General features: G+C 32.6%; 1 protein-coding gene and 1 long non-coding RNA gene across 2 annotated transcripts; one reads left to right on the plus strand and one right to left on the minus strand.

Annotated features, from left to right (window-relative positions):
- The first annotated feature begins 727 nt into the window (after positions 1-727).
- Positions 728-3672, plus strand: LOC141604435 (uncharacterized). The gene is made up of 2 exons (XR_012526140.1): positions 728-1171; positions 2945-3672. It is a non-coding gene; the product is annotated as an uncharacterized LOC141604435 (long non-coding RNA).
- Positions 3673-3993: 321 nt separating this feature from the next.
- LOC141644736 (rust resistance kinase Lr10-like) lies at positions 3994-6716 on the minus strand. The gene is made up of 2 exons (XM_074453966.1): positions 6440-6716; positions 3994-5117 (listed from the first exon to the last, which is right to left on the minus strand). The coding sequence occupies exons 1-2, from the start codon at positions 6495-6497 to the stop codon at positions 3994-3996; spliced, it is 1182 nt and encodes a 393-aa protein (XP_074310067.1). The 5' UTR covers positions 6498-6716.
- Between the last annotated feature and the right edge of the window lie 8557 nt (positions 6717-15273).

Consider the following 15273-nt stretch of genomic DNA (forward strand, 5'->3'; position numbering starts at 1 on the left):
ATTTCCGTCTTATAAGAGCATGTAAAGTTGTGGTGGTGTAGTGGATAAAAGCAGTGACTTTGGTAAGAGTGGTCTGGGTTTTATCGTTGTTAGAATCAATTTTTGGTTATTTTCTCTATAAAGACTTCTTTTTATTAATTTTTTGCCCAATTGATTGAAATATACGAAAGTTTGCTTTTTTTTTTTTTTTTTTTTTTAGCAATTCTCTTTATTGTCTATTTACAATTAGTGTTATGAATGTTAATTACTTCCTAATTTAACTCTTTAATCAATTATAAGACCAAGTTTTGAAATTTTCAATTGAATACTTAATTTTTTCTCTATCTTTAGGTAATTTTAAATTAGCAAGTTTAGAACCCTAATTTCAAATTATTTTAACAAATTCAAATTTCAAATTAGTTATATATGCATAACCTTAAAAGCCATTTTGAAATCCAAAATACACACATACGGAGTAAAAGCGAAATATTATATTCCTCATCGTCACATGAATCTTTTATGTCTTTATATTTCCCTTTATTATCTTCTTAATGAAAATGATTAGGACTCCCTTATGAAGATTAGCAATGACGGTAATAATGCATCAAAGCGTTTTAAAACATAAAATCTAAAAATTACGTCCGGTGGTTTTTAAGTTTCTTTAATATTTTTTTTATTTTCTTGACGTTAGACCACACGACAAATTATTTTCACTATTAAATTTGTCCTTTTTTTGCATTTTTTTTTTGAAGTGTGCACCTCGTTTCTTAATTTCTGGGTCCGCCAATGCTACGTAGGGTAGCCGAGTGTTTCCAGTTTCCCTCCATTTCTGAAATTCCACTCTACCAAGTTCGAACAGTTTTCCTCGGTTCACTCAAGTAATCATGATTCCCACCTCCATTCCTCTTGAAACCCTAATTTTGCCCCCAAAATGATTTCAATTTCTGGACCTTCAACTTCAATCCACCCAAAACAACTTATAGTATTTCTTTATAAAAAAAACATATGATTAAAAAAATACTCCTTTCATCCAATCATTTGCTTACATTTGATTGAAATACCCCAAAATGACTGGGATGGATGGTGTACATAATCGAGAATCATCGACAATACCTCTCCATGCCGTATATGGAGTCGTTTTACCGTCGATAGTAACGGTGATTGATTTGGTTGATACTTATATGGTGTAAAGGTATATATATTTCCTTCAATTTCTTCGTTTGATTTCATAGTTCGTACTATTTTTTATACGCGAAATACAAAAGCGTACCAAAGTAATAATACTCCCTCCATCCCGATCAATTGTTTACCTATTCCATTTTTATCCGATGTTCAGAGCTCATCGTAAATTTGTGATCAGTGATTTGATAACAATATGCGTCTAATTGCTGCCAGTGATTTGGTTCTTAGTGTCTCAAAGTTATGTACTCCGTATTACTACGTATTTAAGTTGTTCCGTGAGAGGAGACTGTTGTTGAAGACAATTTAGGAACGAGAAAAAGGCGATAGGATTGCAATTTGTATAGAGTTTCTTGTACGGAGTAATATTTTTGAGAATGGGAGTCAATCCTTGTCTTTCCTCAATGATTTGAGACTTTTGTTCAGGCAAAACTATTTGCAACTCATGTTAAGTTAACAGTCTTAAGGTGCAGACATAGAGACGTCAAATTGGTCGAAAATTGTGTGTTATAGTATTCCATCCTTTGTTGCATTCATGTGATTATATTCTGCCTTAAGACGACTGTATACTAATTCCAAATCTTTTAAATTATTCTGATGTTGGTTATTAACTACTGCCTATGTTAATTTATTAGCGACTAAGAGCTCAAATGAACCTCTGTCTGTAGGTAAACTATATACGACTACTCCGTATTTATTTAGCTCAAGATGAAGATGTTAGCCGATAAATTATGGGGGCTGTTGTTACTAGGGCAGAGTACGGATCGGGTATTTGATCCAAAGTGCTAGTTCGGATCGGATATCCATATTAAAAATCCTGAAATTAGATATCCAATATCCAAACCAAATGTTTCGGATACCCAATGTTCGGGTATCCAAAATAATCGGATCGGATGCGGATATCCATCGGATATCCATACTTTTGAATTTACTTTAAAATTAAGTTTGAAACACGATTATATTCATATAGTCTTACATGATGATTTTCTTTAGTATTCTTATTCCAATGTTCTCGACATAAAATTTAAGTACCACCTAGATATTTCTCTAATATTTTAAACATTAATTAAGTTGTTATATCAAATAAAATTTTATTTTCTCGAAATTATACTAGAAAACTATAGTTTCGGATCGGATCGGATATCCAAATGTTTTAATTCTAATATCCATATCCAAACCAAAACCAAAGATTTCGGATCAGATATCCAAACCAAACATAACTTTCGGATCGGATATCCAAATATTCGGATCGAATACGGATCGGATATCGGATCAGTTTGGATAATCGGATTTTTTGCTCTGCCCTAGTTGTTACCTACTCCCTCCATTCAACTCCACTTTACAAGTATTCTATTTCCGTCCATTCAACTTCACTTTACAGGTTTCCTTATTTGGACATGTAAAAGACCTTTCTATCCTTATTGAAAATCTATATTTACAAAAAATGCCATTCATACCCCACACAAATCCACCATAAAACTCACCTTTATATTTTTTTAATATCTTTAACCCACCATTCCCTTTCCCTATGTACTTTTAATAGTTTTTTTAATCCGTTTCTTAATACCCGCGCAAAAAGCATAGTTGCAAAGTGGAGTTGAATGGAGGGAGTATATAATTGGATTTCTCACAATGATCGCAAATTAAGCGTCTATTTTTTAGTTTAAAGTTGACATTAATTCTACCCATTTGAGCCCACCACTTTGGATCTACCATAAAGTGAAATGTCTATAATTGTTTTGATTGAGGCATTGTCATTCACTTATTGAAGGGTTTTTCTTAACAGATCTACGAATTGCAGAATCTGTGACTTGGGAGCTATATTTATGGTTAAGGAGTGATTGGATTTGCACGAAATCCCTCCCCAGAATGGAAACTATTACCCGTATCTGTAAGTTCTCTTGTTGCACTTTTGAAGCTTTTGGTCATGCCTGTCCCTCACTGAAATCATTTGACCTAAATGACTTTAGGCTGAGCATCACCATTACGTTAGTGAATAGATATTCCAAATGGCCGGCTATATTTATAGTAAGCCCTATCCAACCAACTAATGTAGGCTTGATAGATATTCCAAATGGCCGGCTTCTTCTGGAATTCACAATTTACGGCCACATTTCAAATCCAGATTAGCAAGCTCTTTCGCTAATAGATGTGCTAGGTCAAGCACTTGAAATGCTTCAGATTAAAGCCATAAAGCTTGCACCAATAGTGAGTTAGTGACCATCGGGTATTGGGGGTGACTATGATTCTGATGACAGCAAAATGTTTGTTTCCTAATTTCTTGTACTTTCAGGCTTCCAGCTATTGCATCTTTCTGTATATGTAATGTTTTCTTTTATTCATGTTGAATGTTATGAACCCCGTAATTTACTCAAGTAGTCCCAATCGCTATAATTGTGAGAAAGATTTTGGAAAACTGGCCAATTCAGTAAAATAGAGGGAGACTGGGAGTATGGAGCTTGTTTGAACCCTCCTAATTTTTTCGATTGATATGGTATAAATGCATCTGCAGTACAGTACTTTCTTTTTGCAGTGATTATTAGAGACTATATTATTCTAAATATATTACAGAGATAAATATCGTAATATTATCTTAACATAAACAAGATAGTTATTTATCTCTGTAATATATTGTATAACAACATATTCCCCAATAGCAATCAGCTTTAGTTGGTTGTTTAGACTTTAGAATGATAGCTTAGAGGTTAGAACAAGTTTGAAAGAAACTGATTGATGATTTCTGTAGTCATATTTATACAATTAATTCCTCAGGTTCTTTAAGAAAATCTAAAACAAGCGCATAATGTAAATAGTTTGTTACTTATTTACTGCATTTCAGACCAGTTGATCTGGAATTGTGGATAACACGTCACTGCTTAGTGTTGTCTGTGACCTTGGAGAAGCAGATAGTGAAGATGCTTCCGGAGCTTCTAACTCAAGGGCTCCTTCGAGCATTTCCACAACTTTACTCATTGCTGGTCGTCTATGTGGGTTGGTCTTTACACACCATAAACTTACTATCATCATCTTCCTTTGCAGTTCGATTTCCTCGCTGCTTAAAATCCCTTCTTGGTTAGTCTCCTCGCCTTGTTCAAGCTGATTGTATATCCACTGAGGAAAATATTCTTCGCTACTAAGTACACCTTCAACATTAGCTTTTCTTCTACAACCAACCATTTCTAGGACCAACATCCCATAACTATATACATCTGATTTGTGGGAGACACCACCAAAACTCTTAAGAAATACCTCCGGAGCAATGTACCCCACTGTTCCCCGTGCTTCAGTGATCGATAGTGTACTACTGTCTCTTTGCGGGTAAGATTTGGCAAGTCCAAAGTCGGAAATCTTTGGGCAAAAATTCTCATCTAAAAGAATGTTGTGAGGCTTAATGTCAAAATGTAATATCCTAGTGTTACACCCTCGGTGTAGATACTCTAGCCCTCTAGCGACTCCAATTGCAATCTTAAACAACATTTCCAATCCAAGTAAATTATAGTTGTTGCCCTTGAACAGGAACTTTTCTAGAGATCCATTGGACATGTACTCGTACACAAGAGCTCGTCTATGACCCGAATAACAAAATCCAATAAGCTTGACAACATTTACATGGTTGGTATTTCCGATACTTGCTACCTCATTTATAAACTCCCTTGTATCTCCTTTAGATTCGTGTAGCATCTTTACTGCAACTAGATTGCCATTTTGAAACTGTCCTTTATAGACAGAGCCATATCCTCCTTGACCAATTTTGTTTTTAAAGGAGTTAGTGATTCTCTTGAGATCAGTATATGTATATCTTTTTGGACCTGAAGATCCATGACTTCTCAGGAAAGCCTCAACATCAACCTTTCTTTCTTGTTGAGAAACCTCTTGGTCTCGGTCGTTTGAGGAGCGCTTTCTTTTGACATAGCAGAGTACAATTAGGAGCATGCACACCCCTATTACCGAGAAACAAGCTGCAGGACAATCGAAATGGAAGCCTTTAGAGAATATACTCTACATGCAATCCTTCCATAGTTCCATCTATTTTATACTCCGTAGTATATTTCAATTTTTTTTCCAGCCTATTTCTTTGCAACTAGTCTCATTGTTTATGACGGGTATAGACGGGTCAAATATGTCACCACCTTCATAATAAGACACAGGGCCGTCCCTGAGATTTCGGGGGCTGTGCGAGATTTTATAATGGGGCCCTGGATCGAGCCATGACGGTTTTATAGTTTAAATTCAAAGTAAATTAAAAAAAATACAAAAGAATCTATGCGCTAAAAAAATCTGTGAGAAAAAAATTACATTGACAACATACAAAAATAGAAGTTGCCAAATATAAATATGAAAGAAATTATAATAAGCGAAACCAATAATATTGTTAGGATGCAAAAGGCTGGAAATTTTTGGTGGGCCCCACTATTTTGAAAAGGAGGAAAAATCAACATTCAAAAATAGAAGTTGCAAAATACTCCCCGTCTCGATCATTTGTTATCATTTGGTTTTGGTACAAAGGCTAAAGAAAGGGGGGGAACCAATTACTAAATGACAAGTGGAATAAATTAACCAAAGTGGCTTGAGTGTAGTGGAGTGCGGGAGTGCCTCAAAGCATTGCAATGACAATGAATTGAGAGGTCCCGGGTTCGACTCCCTACACGGGAGTGCTGTTGTTACCTGTCATCTTAAATAGGATGTGACACCCAAAAATTAAAAAGGACAACAAATGACCGGGACAGTGGGAGTATAAATATGAAAGAAAGAAATTATAATAAGCGAAACCAATAATGTTGCTAGGATGCAAGAGGCTGGAAATTTTTGGTGAATATTTTTAAATGAGTTTAAGAGAGGAAATGGAGAGAAAAAAATGGAGATGATCCATTTTCTGTTAATACATCCGTTAATATGCTAATATCATCAACTTATATAAAAAATTGGGCCCCAATTTTTGGGGGCCTTGTGCGACCGTACGGCCCGCACACTCTTAAAGTTGGCCGTGATAAGAGAATCTCCACCATCCCACTTGTTTGTCTTATTATAGAAGTGATGACATATTTGACATTTCTACAACGTTAGACGGATAATATTCGTCTAAAGTGAGATTTTGTGATTTTTTTGATACTTCCGGTTCTTTCTCATATAAGTGACCCAATTGTTCTGATTTCTTTCTCCTGTTTGTTGTTTTCCTTAAAGAATGTGCCGTAGTTGGAACTTGGAAGGAAAGAAATCAATGAAATTGGGAACATCATTGTAAAACATAGAATTGACATATCATGGGAAATTGGGTTGTTACCTAGCAGCATAATGTAGTGCTTTCTGCGCCTCTCCTGTTTAATTGATCCTGGTGTCATCTTTCATTAGATGTATATAGATTGATGGAATGGCAATCTTTAGAAAAGTGTGAAGATTTACTACCTGAGTTTTTTATATCAACAAGAAGTCTCATTATAGACGGAGGATATCCGTCTATAATGAGAGACGGGTTGGATCTCTCTTACAAAAAAGCAAGTAGAAGGTCAAATGATAACCCACTTGGTTTTCCACTTGCCTTCCCACTTGCCTCTTTGTGAGAGGAATTCGATCCGTCTCTTATTATAGACGGATATGCCCGTCTATAATAATAATTTGTGTATCAACAACAATCCCTCTACCAAGGGTGTATTGAATATCATATACGGTGTATTGCGGCATTCATACCGAATTAGGCAATCTTATATCTATTTATCTATATTAATAAAAGAAACTTCGAACGATTACAGAGTCTCTAACATTGACAAAACACCTTAGATTAATAAATAATAAAAAAAGTTGTCATTACACAATTCCCTTCTACTGAAAGAATAAGAGATCTCCCAATTTTCCCGCCTAAATGAATTTGGCTATAATTAGGCTTTCATTATATCATATATGTGATTGAGTTTTTATTATATCATATTTTTAATTGGGCTTTCAATATATTATATCTACAAGTGGATTATACTGAACTTTCATTTTTCCACCGATTAATACAAAACACTAATAATATTTTACCATTAAATTTTAAATTAAATTAAATATAAGTAGTATAATTGTTATTTTTTTTAATATTGCTATCTAAAAACTCGCACATTCGTGTGTGATTTATACTAGTTCTATATGACCTAACGTTCTGACTAACACTAAGGGGTTGTTTGGTTGCCTTCCAAATTCATAGGAATTGGAAAATCATGGGAAGTAGCTAAATGAAGGTTTGTTTGGTTGCCCAATTTATGGGAAGTAGAACTTCCTATGAAACTCCAATTCCTACATCATGTAGGAAGTCACTTACCTAGCCCCCCCCTAAGTAAGTGGGAATTCCCACATGAATTCAAGTTCCTACATCCAACCAAACAAGATTTCTACAATTCACGTGATTTTCAACTTCACATAAATTTAATCTTCCCGGGAATTCTATCTTCCCATGGTGAACCAAACGACTCCTAAATAGCTATAAAAGTTGTAACTATCAATCAAAATTATAAAAAAAATAGTGGTTTCATCTCTTTAATAAAATAACCAATAATATGAATAAATATAATAGTTGGGCCTAACCATCACCTTAAGGTTTTGGTTGAAATGGTTCATCTATCATGATATCAGAGTCAGTGTGACCAATAGGTCACGGGTTCAAATCAGCACATTGTATAAGGGGGGCTGTGTACTAACCACTTTTCTAGTTCAATGAGCACTCGAGTGAGGGACGTAATAGAAATAAATATAATAGTTGGGCATTAACCATCATCTTGATTTTGGTTATGATAGTTTATCTATCAACTAATACTCTGTGAGGTTTTGGTTGGGATAAGAGATGGAGCTATTCCCGGGCCGATTGGGTCATGGCCCGGGTAAGCTGTACTGTATAATTAATATGAAAGTAGTGTTTTAGGCAGTGTTCAGTTGTTGGCATGGTGGTAAAATGTTAGGCTAGCAAAGTGGTCTGGCCCAGTAGATTGTGAGTTCGAACCATGTTTAGGGGTGTGTTTGAATGTTTGAATAGTTTTTTTTTTCTGCAATGTCCTTATTGGTCTTATATTATGGTCTTATGGAGATGTTTCATCTCTTGTCCACTATTATATTTTCCTTCCATTCATTATTGCCCCCAATTATTCTTTTAACAAGTAAATATTATTTATAGTAATTAGTGAGTAGGGAACCGTTTTATCATTGTGAATGGTCTTTGTATGAACGATTTTTAAAAATAATGCTAAAAAATAAAATATTTGTCGTTTTGGGTCGGTTTTGAAAATATTTGTAAAAATGGTGTCCATGTAGGCTCGGGATTTCTGGACCTGATGGGTGTTTTGTGAAGGAAACACGAAATTAGCAGTGGCGTGTTTTTAGAATAATTTTTTTCTTCAACTGACAGAACTTACAAAAAAAAAAAAAAATTATACTCCCTCCTATTCTATATATTCTTCCCCTTTCATTTTGCCACAAGAAATAAGAAATTAAATTTGGACCACACAATACACACTACCCCACATGCCATTGAATTTAAACCACACAAATCAACCTAAAAAAGGAAATAGGGAAGAAAACCCGAATAACCGAATACGGAAATAGGGAAGAATATATAGAATAGGAGGGAGTACATAAACACGCCATAGGGAGTGACGTGTTTCCACTCCGAAACCCGCCATTCTCAATGGCGTGTTTGCTTTAGTCCATTTTAATGAAGATTCTTTCGCTACTCATTATAAACACGCTATTGGTAGTGGCGTGTTTCAGGTCCAGAAATCTCGAGCCTACGTGGACACCATTTTGACAAATATTCTCAAAACTGACCCAAAACGACAAATATTTTATTTTTGAGCATTATTTTAGAAAATCGTTCTCTTTGCTTAGAAAATAAGTTTACGACTTTAGTTTAGTTGTCTCACTTTAATTTAGTTGTCTGTTTGTAGAATCTATTTTCCTTTACATAAATTACGGAAAATTCACGTGCTACCCTCAAACTTTTTCATTTTTCACGTGGTACCCAACTTTTTAAGTTTATGCTCATGGTACCCCGAGGTAATAGTTTTTGGAGTTCCGTAACCAAATCTGAAACATCGTTAAATGATGCTGACGTGTAAAGCTTAGTTGGTAATTAAGTTTGCGAGGAAAAGTGGTGTGCACACGGTAGTCGGTTCCCCTAAAAATTTGTGTTTTTCACATGGTATTCTATTTTGTACAAAAACTAAAACACAATAACAAGACAACAATTATAATGTTGACTTATAATGCAACATATTACTTCTTCATAATCACTTTAATTTACACTATTCTGGTCCAAATGTTGTAGTTTTAGGCATTTTCTTTTGTGATTGAATTATTCTTTTTTTTTAAAAACAAAAAACAAAAAAAAGGTTTGGCATTATGTGTGTTTAGCTTATTTTTTTCAAATTGTGTTTTTGACTAAAAACACAAATTGGCCAAACAAGCCACTATTTAAAGCTTTGAAGTAGTTTTTTAAAAACTCAAAAATCATCTTTTTACCCTAAAAATGAAAGCATCAATTTGATAATTTTAACTTTTGAAAATAACTTTAGAAAATTAAGTTTTAGAAATAACAGCTAATTTTTAACAAATTAAGCCAACATTCTCTATTATATATTCACAAAATTGTAGGGGACTAATGACAGATTTAATTCACAACTATTCGATGAATATATAATGCTAAACCTTTTCGAAAAATAATTCAATCGCAAAAGAAAATGCTTAAGACTATTACATTGACAAGAATAATCTAAATTAAAATACTTATGAAGAACTAATACCCCCTTCCATCCAGACCAAAGTTTACAATTGCTTTTTGACACTATTCATGGTCGTAGGGAATCTTTGATATTATTCTTAATCTATAAGACAAATATAGTCATGTGAGATCTTATTTGATTTATCGTCATGAATGCTATAAGAATATCAATTTTTTTAAATTTTTAATAATATGTAACTAAAGATATGCACCTTACAAAACGTGCCTCGACAAGTGTGATAAAGCAACTGTAACCTTTGGTCTGGATGGGAGGGAGTATGTTGCTATATAATCAAATATTAAAGTTGTTGTTAGTTGCTTTTGTACAAAATAGGGTACCATTTGTAAAACACAAAAATTTAGAGGTACCGTGTGCAAACCATTTTCCTCCCAAAGTTAAACACCAAATAAACTTTCCACGTCATCATAATTTAACGGATGTTACATATTTGGTTACGGAACTCCAAAAAATATTACTTCAAGGGTACTATGTGCATAAACTTATAAAGTTGGGTACCACGTGAAAAATGAAATAGTTCCAGGGTAACATGTGAATTTTCCGCATAAATTATTGTTAAGGTCCGTTTCAATCATTTGTTTACTATTGTTAAAATACAGTTACAGAGAATGTAAAATGTCTTTTTTTTTTTTCTTATAATTGTAACGGAGGGAGTAATAAATATCGACCATGAGGCCTGTGATAAATAAGTATAGACATCGATGAAAGCGACCCCGATCATTATAGTATCCTAGCTTCGTGCCTGGTTGGAATGGTTCATCTATCAACTAATACTTTGTGAATTACATAGAGTGAAGATAATATATACAACTTATAATAGAAATTAATTTCAATAAACAAATTCAAATAAAAGTAAAGATAGAATTTATGAATCATGATAAACGTAAAACTTGACATAACTTCATGTAACTCCAAAACTATATATATTCAGCGGCCTGCCTTCACAATTTTACTTCTTTCTACTAGTTTTACTAGTTTTAAACCCTTGCAAAAATTGCACGGGATTAAATATTAATAATTTGACTAAAAGTATATAAATCATCTAATAAAATTACAAATATTAAAAAAAAAAATTATTTGTAAATAACATTAGATGTATATATCTAATAAAGTTACAAAATATATTAAGAGTATAAAAATTTGCTCAATGAAATTTAGAGCAACTATTGAAATTAAATCAACCAAAGAAGGTGGTGGACCCTACAAAAAAAAAATAACCCCTGTAAAATAAGGAATCAGTAAAAACTCTTCAAAGGACTTTACTTTTAATATACTATGAATAGATAATTACGAAGTACATTTTTACAATATCTGACTTCCTCCTATTTAGTGTCATTGCAACATTTAATTAAAATACTTTGGACATATAAATATATAATCAACTAATGTTATAATTTCATAAAGTAGAAAGGAGTACTTTATAATGATACATATTTTTGTAAATATGCAAACTCGTTTTATTAAATATCAGGTCACAAAAACTTTAAAGAGACGATTTAATAAATAATTTAGAGACCTCTAACATGGTGAGAGGAGATAGTTATTTAATTCTATTTTCATGTTATGTCTCCCACTAATTTAGCAGAAGACGGTCTCTCAAGAGACCTACTACTACTTTTTTTTTTTTTGGAAGATGATATTTTCATTATGCTCTATAAAAAACCGTAGAATATTATGACTATTAACTCTATAAGTCATGGCTTGCTTTTTTTTTTATATGATGATATTTGAAAATTATAATAATGCACCCAACCCAAAATTATAATTAAGTTTTTACATCTTCTTATGTACCAAAAAAAAAATATTTATGAAAAGAAACTTTTCCAAAAAAAAAAAAAAAACAAATATTAATACCAAGTATACAAAACCCAACCCATCATTAATTACTAAACCTAATTTCCTTAACATACTTCTAAGTTAATGAATCATGATAGCCGCGCCACTTACTAAACAATATGAAAAGAAACTTTTCCATATACACAGCCCCTTTAAAACAATCTCATATTCTCATCCTTCAAAAAGGCTCTCTTTCTTGTTTCATGATTTTTTTTATTCTACAATTTCAATTTATTTCTGGCGTAGATCTCTTACTTGTTTCATGATTTTTTTGATTCTACAGGTATAGTTTTTTATTGAAACTCTAGTACTAATCATCACACAATTATTTCGTTAAGACTTACCACATGTATTTATAAATATTTATTTAAATTGTTCAATTTAAGGTTTATTTTTTTGAACCGGATTTGTATTTAATCTGGTTATAATGATTTTGATATACTGTATTTTTTAAATGACAATTTGTTTCCCCCTGAATTTAAGTTATCATACCAATGTAAATTTAACCATTACTGATTTTTTTAAGTGGTATAAATTTTAATTAGGCATTAAATTAAGGAGTACTAATTGTATTTTAAAATATTAATGTTCAGATTTACGGATATCTCAATTCTTATTCAACAATTTATTTCGTTGTTAAAAATTTCACAAAAGAAAATAATCAGATTTACTAAATTTAAAATGGTGGGGTTTTTTTTTTACTGAGTATGAATCTAATAAAATGCTCTTCTTTTTTTTAACAGAATACAAATTTTAATCATATAGAAATGTGTAATATTTAATGTTAAGAATTGTATAAAGTATAGTTTTAATGTATATTGTTATGAAACGTATATTGTAATGTTTTCTCAATGAGATGAAATGCACAAAAAAGAGAGTAATTAAATCACAAAAAGAGAAGGTGGGGGTGGTACACCAAAAAAATAGTTTTCCATTCCCTAAAAAGTAGCAACCAATGAGAGAGCTCTAAAAAACCCATCTTTTATACTATTTAGATACCCGTGTAACAAATTACACAGGTTTATATATTCAATAATTTAATCAAATGCATAAATATTAAAAACAAAATTTCAAATAATTATAACTTAAAATACTAATATAATTATAGTTAACGATTTTTTTTTTTGAAAACTATGCCCTCCATATATAGCTATGTAGGAATAACTAATTATGCTTCAATATATAAACTTATAGTTGTACGTTACTTTTTTTTTTTTTTTAATAATACATTAAGGCTTTGTTTGCCAAAACTACCTGAAAAGGTAGTTGAAACCTGAAAACGTAGCTGAAAACTGAAAAGCTAACTGAAACCTGAAAAGGTAACAACTGATAAGATAGCTGAAATTTATGAGCTGATAAGGTAACTGATTATATAAAAATGTGTTTGACAAATTAGCTGAAAAGGTAGCTGATTTTGGTAAAATGGCGTAAAAGAATATGAAAATTACTTAATATTATAGAATAAAGGGGTAAAAAATGAAAAATAAGTCATTTCAGGTACCTGATTTCCCAAATGCTACCTGAGGTAGCATTTCATTTCAGGTACCTTATTTCACGAAATAAGCTACTTGTCAAACACGTGCAAAAAAAATCAGGTAGCTGAATTTTTGGTCAAATAAGCTACCTGAAGTGTCGTGCCATACGAAGCCTTAAGAAAGCATAATATAGTGTAAGATACTCCCAATGGTAACACTTACCTAATACGGCCGTACCATACCAATGGTAACATACCTTATTTGGCCCACAACATTACCAAGTTATCCTTATACCTTTTTTATATTTACACAAAATGTCATTACACAGCCCACCTATCAACCCACAATTTAATTCAAAATTACATACCCCACCTATTTTTTTCGCTCTTTACCTTTACTTTTACCCTTTTTTTCTTAAAACCTCATTTTTACCACGTTACCATTTGTCTGGTATGGAGAGAGTATTTATTTTAAAAAAAAAAGTAGGAAATAGAGTAGAGTTAATTAAACAAAGTAGGAGAGATAGTAATTAAATGTATATGAAGAACATGGAGGGTTTCACTAAAATAATTTTTTTTTTCAAGTCTTAAAATTTATTGGCCAATAGAAATAAAAGAAACTTAACTTTTATACTATATAGATTATTTTCATCTTTTTTTTTTATTTTATTTTTGCCCATAATTATGAGTAATAATGACATTTTTTTTCAGCAAATTACGTTTAGATCATAGAAACTTCTTGCACTATTATGGTATTTTTATAGTATACAAATGTAGAGGTACGACTAACAACGTCAAAACTACGAGATTATTAGGCAAAAATGGAGAAATAAGAGCATCCGCAACAATGGGGTTCCCCATATTTTTTCTTTCCTTTTCTTATTCGTCCACTTAATTTTTCACTAACTTTTTCAGTTACCCTCCTCATTTCATACTACATCTCGGCAATAATGGGGTTCCCCATTTCAACTCCACTTTACCACTTTACTTTTTCACGTTTGTCAACGCGTGTTTTACGCGGTAAATATCGTTAGCTACGTATTTGCAAAAATTATAAAAGTTCGATATTTTTAATGTACTCGTAAAGACGAATCAAACAAGATCTCACATAAATATATTTGGCCCACTTTTTAATAGAACTCGGCCCACTTTTTCATATGGGAACCTCCCCTACAAATGGTGGAGCCTCTAATTAAAGGGGAAGTGTGTGCAATAATGAGACTCCCCATTTGAGGAGAGAGAGTACATATGGAGAGGCACCTCCCCACCTTTGCGGATGCTCTAAAGTCCTCTTGAGAAGGGTCTTGACAGCTAATAACATATTTTTGATTTGATTTATGATGTTTAAATGATTTGCCATTATTTCATAGTTTGCAATTTTGAATAATTTTCTTTGTTTTTTCTTTTCAAGCTCGAATGATAACAAATTGATCTAACTTGTAAGATTATCTGTGTGAATTATATTTTACAGTATCCAATTCTATGAATTAATTTTTTACAATATCCAATAATGAGTAAACAAATGATTAGAAATCCATAAATGTAATAGGTGAACAAAGAGGAATGCTATGTATCTCCTCCCTCTCACCTTCTCTTCCACCCCCTCTCTTTACTATGTCACAAGCGATGTTATATTTTAACCAGTTATGAGAAGAGAAGGTAGAAGAAAAGGTAAAAAAAAAAGAAAAGGTGAATATCTATTCTCGGCAAACAAATACCAATGGCAATCCACCCACAATTAGTCTTGCTGAAGACGGGTCGGAACAAGTGACGGATAATGCCACTTACAAAACGGATAAGGGGATAAGGTGGGGGCACCCCCATGTGCTTCCCTCTCTCCTCTATTTGGGTCATTTGCGAGAAAAAATGATATCCGTCACTTTAAGGTGACGGATACGTGCCGTCACAAATGAGATTTTGTGATCCAGCTACTTCCATACCAACTATGTGCTGTTTGCATGGTCTTTATATACAGTATTATATAGAAATAAAAGTACTCCGTTGCAATTAACAATTGACGAGAGAGAAAGTCCTATGTTAACG

The sequence above is a fragment of the Silene latifolia genome, chromosome 1 (assembly GCF_048544455.1).
Source record: "Silene latifolia isolate original U9 population chromosome 1, ASM4854445v1, whole genome shotgun sequence".
Taxonomy (NCBI): domain Eukaryota; kingdom Viridiplantae; phylum Streptophyta; class Magnoliopsida; order Caryophyllales; family Caryophyllaceae; genus Silene; species Silene latifolia.

Excerpts from the sequence above, each read along its gene's own strand:
- LOC141644736 (XM_074453966.1), bottom strand. The coding sequence starts at position 6,497 with ATGACACCAGGATCAATTAAACAGGAGAGGCGCAGAAAGCACTACATT. Across the intron at positions 5,118-6,439 it reads GCACTACATTATGCTGCTAG|CTTGTTTCTCGGTAATAGGG; the intron begins GTAACAACCCAA and ends ATTGTCCTGCAG.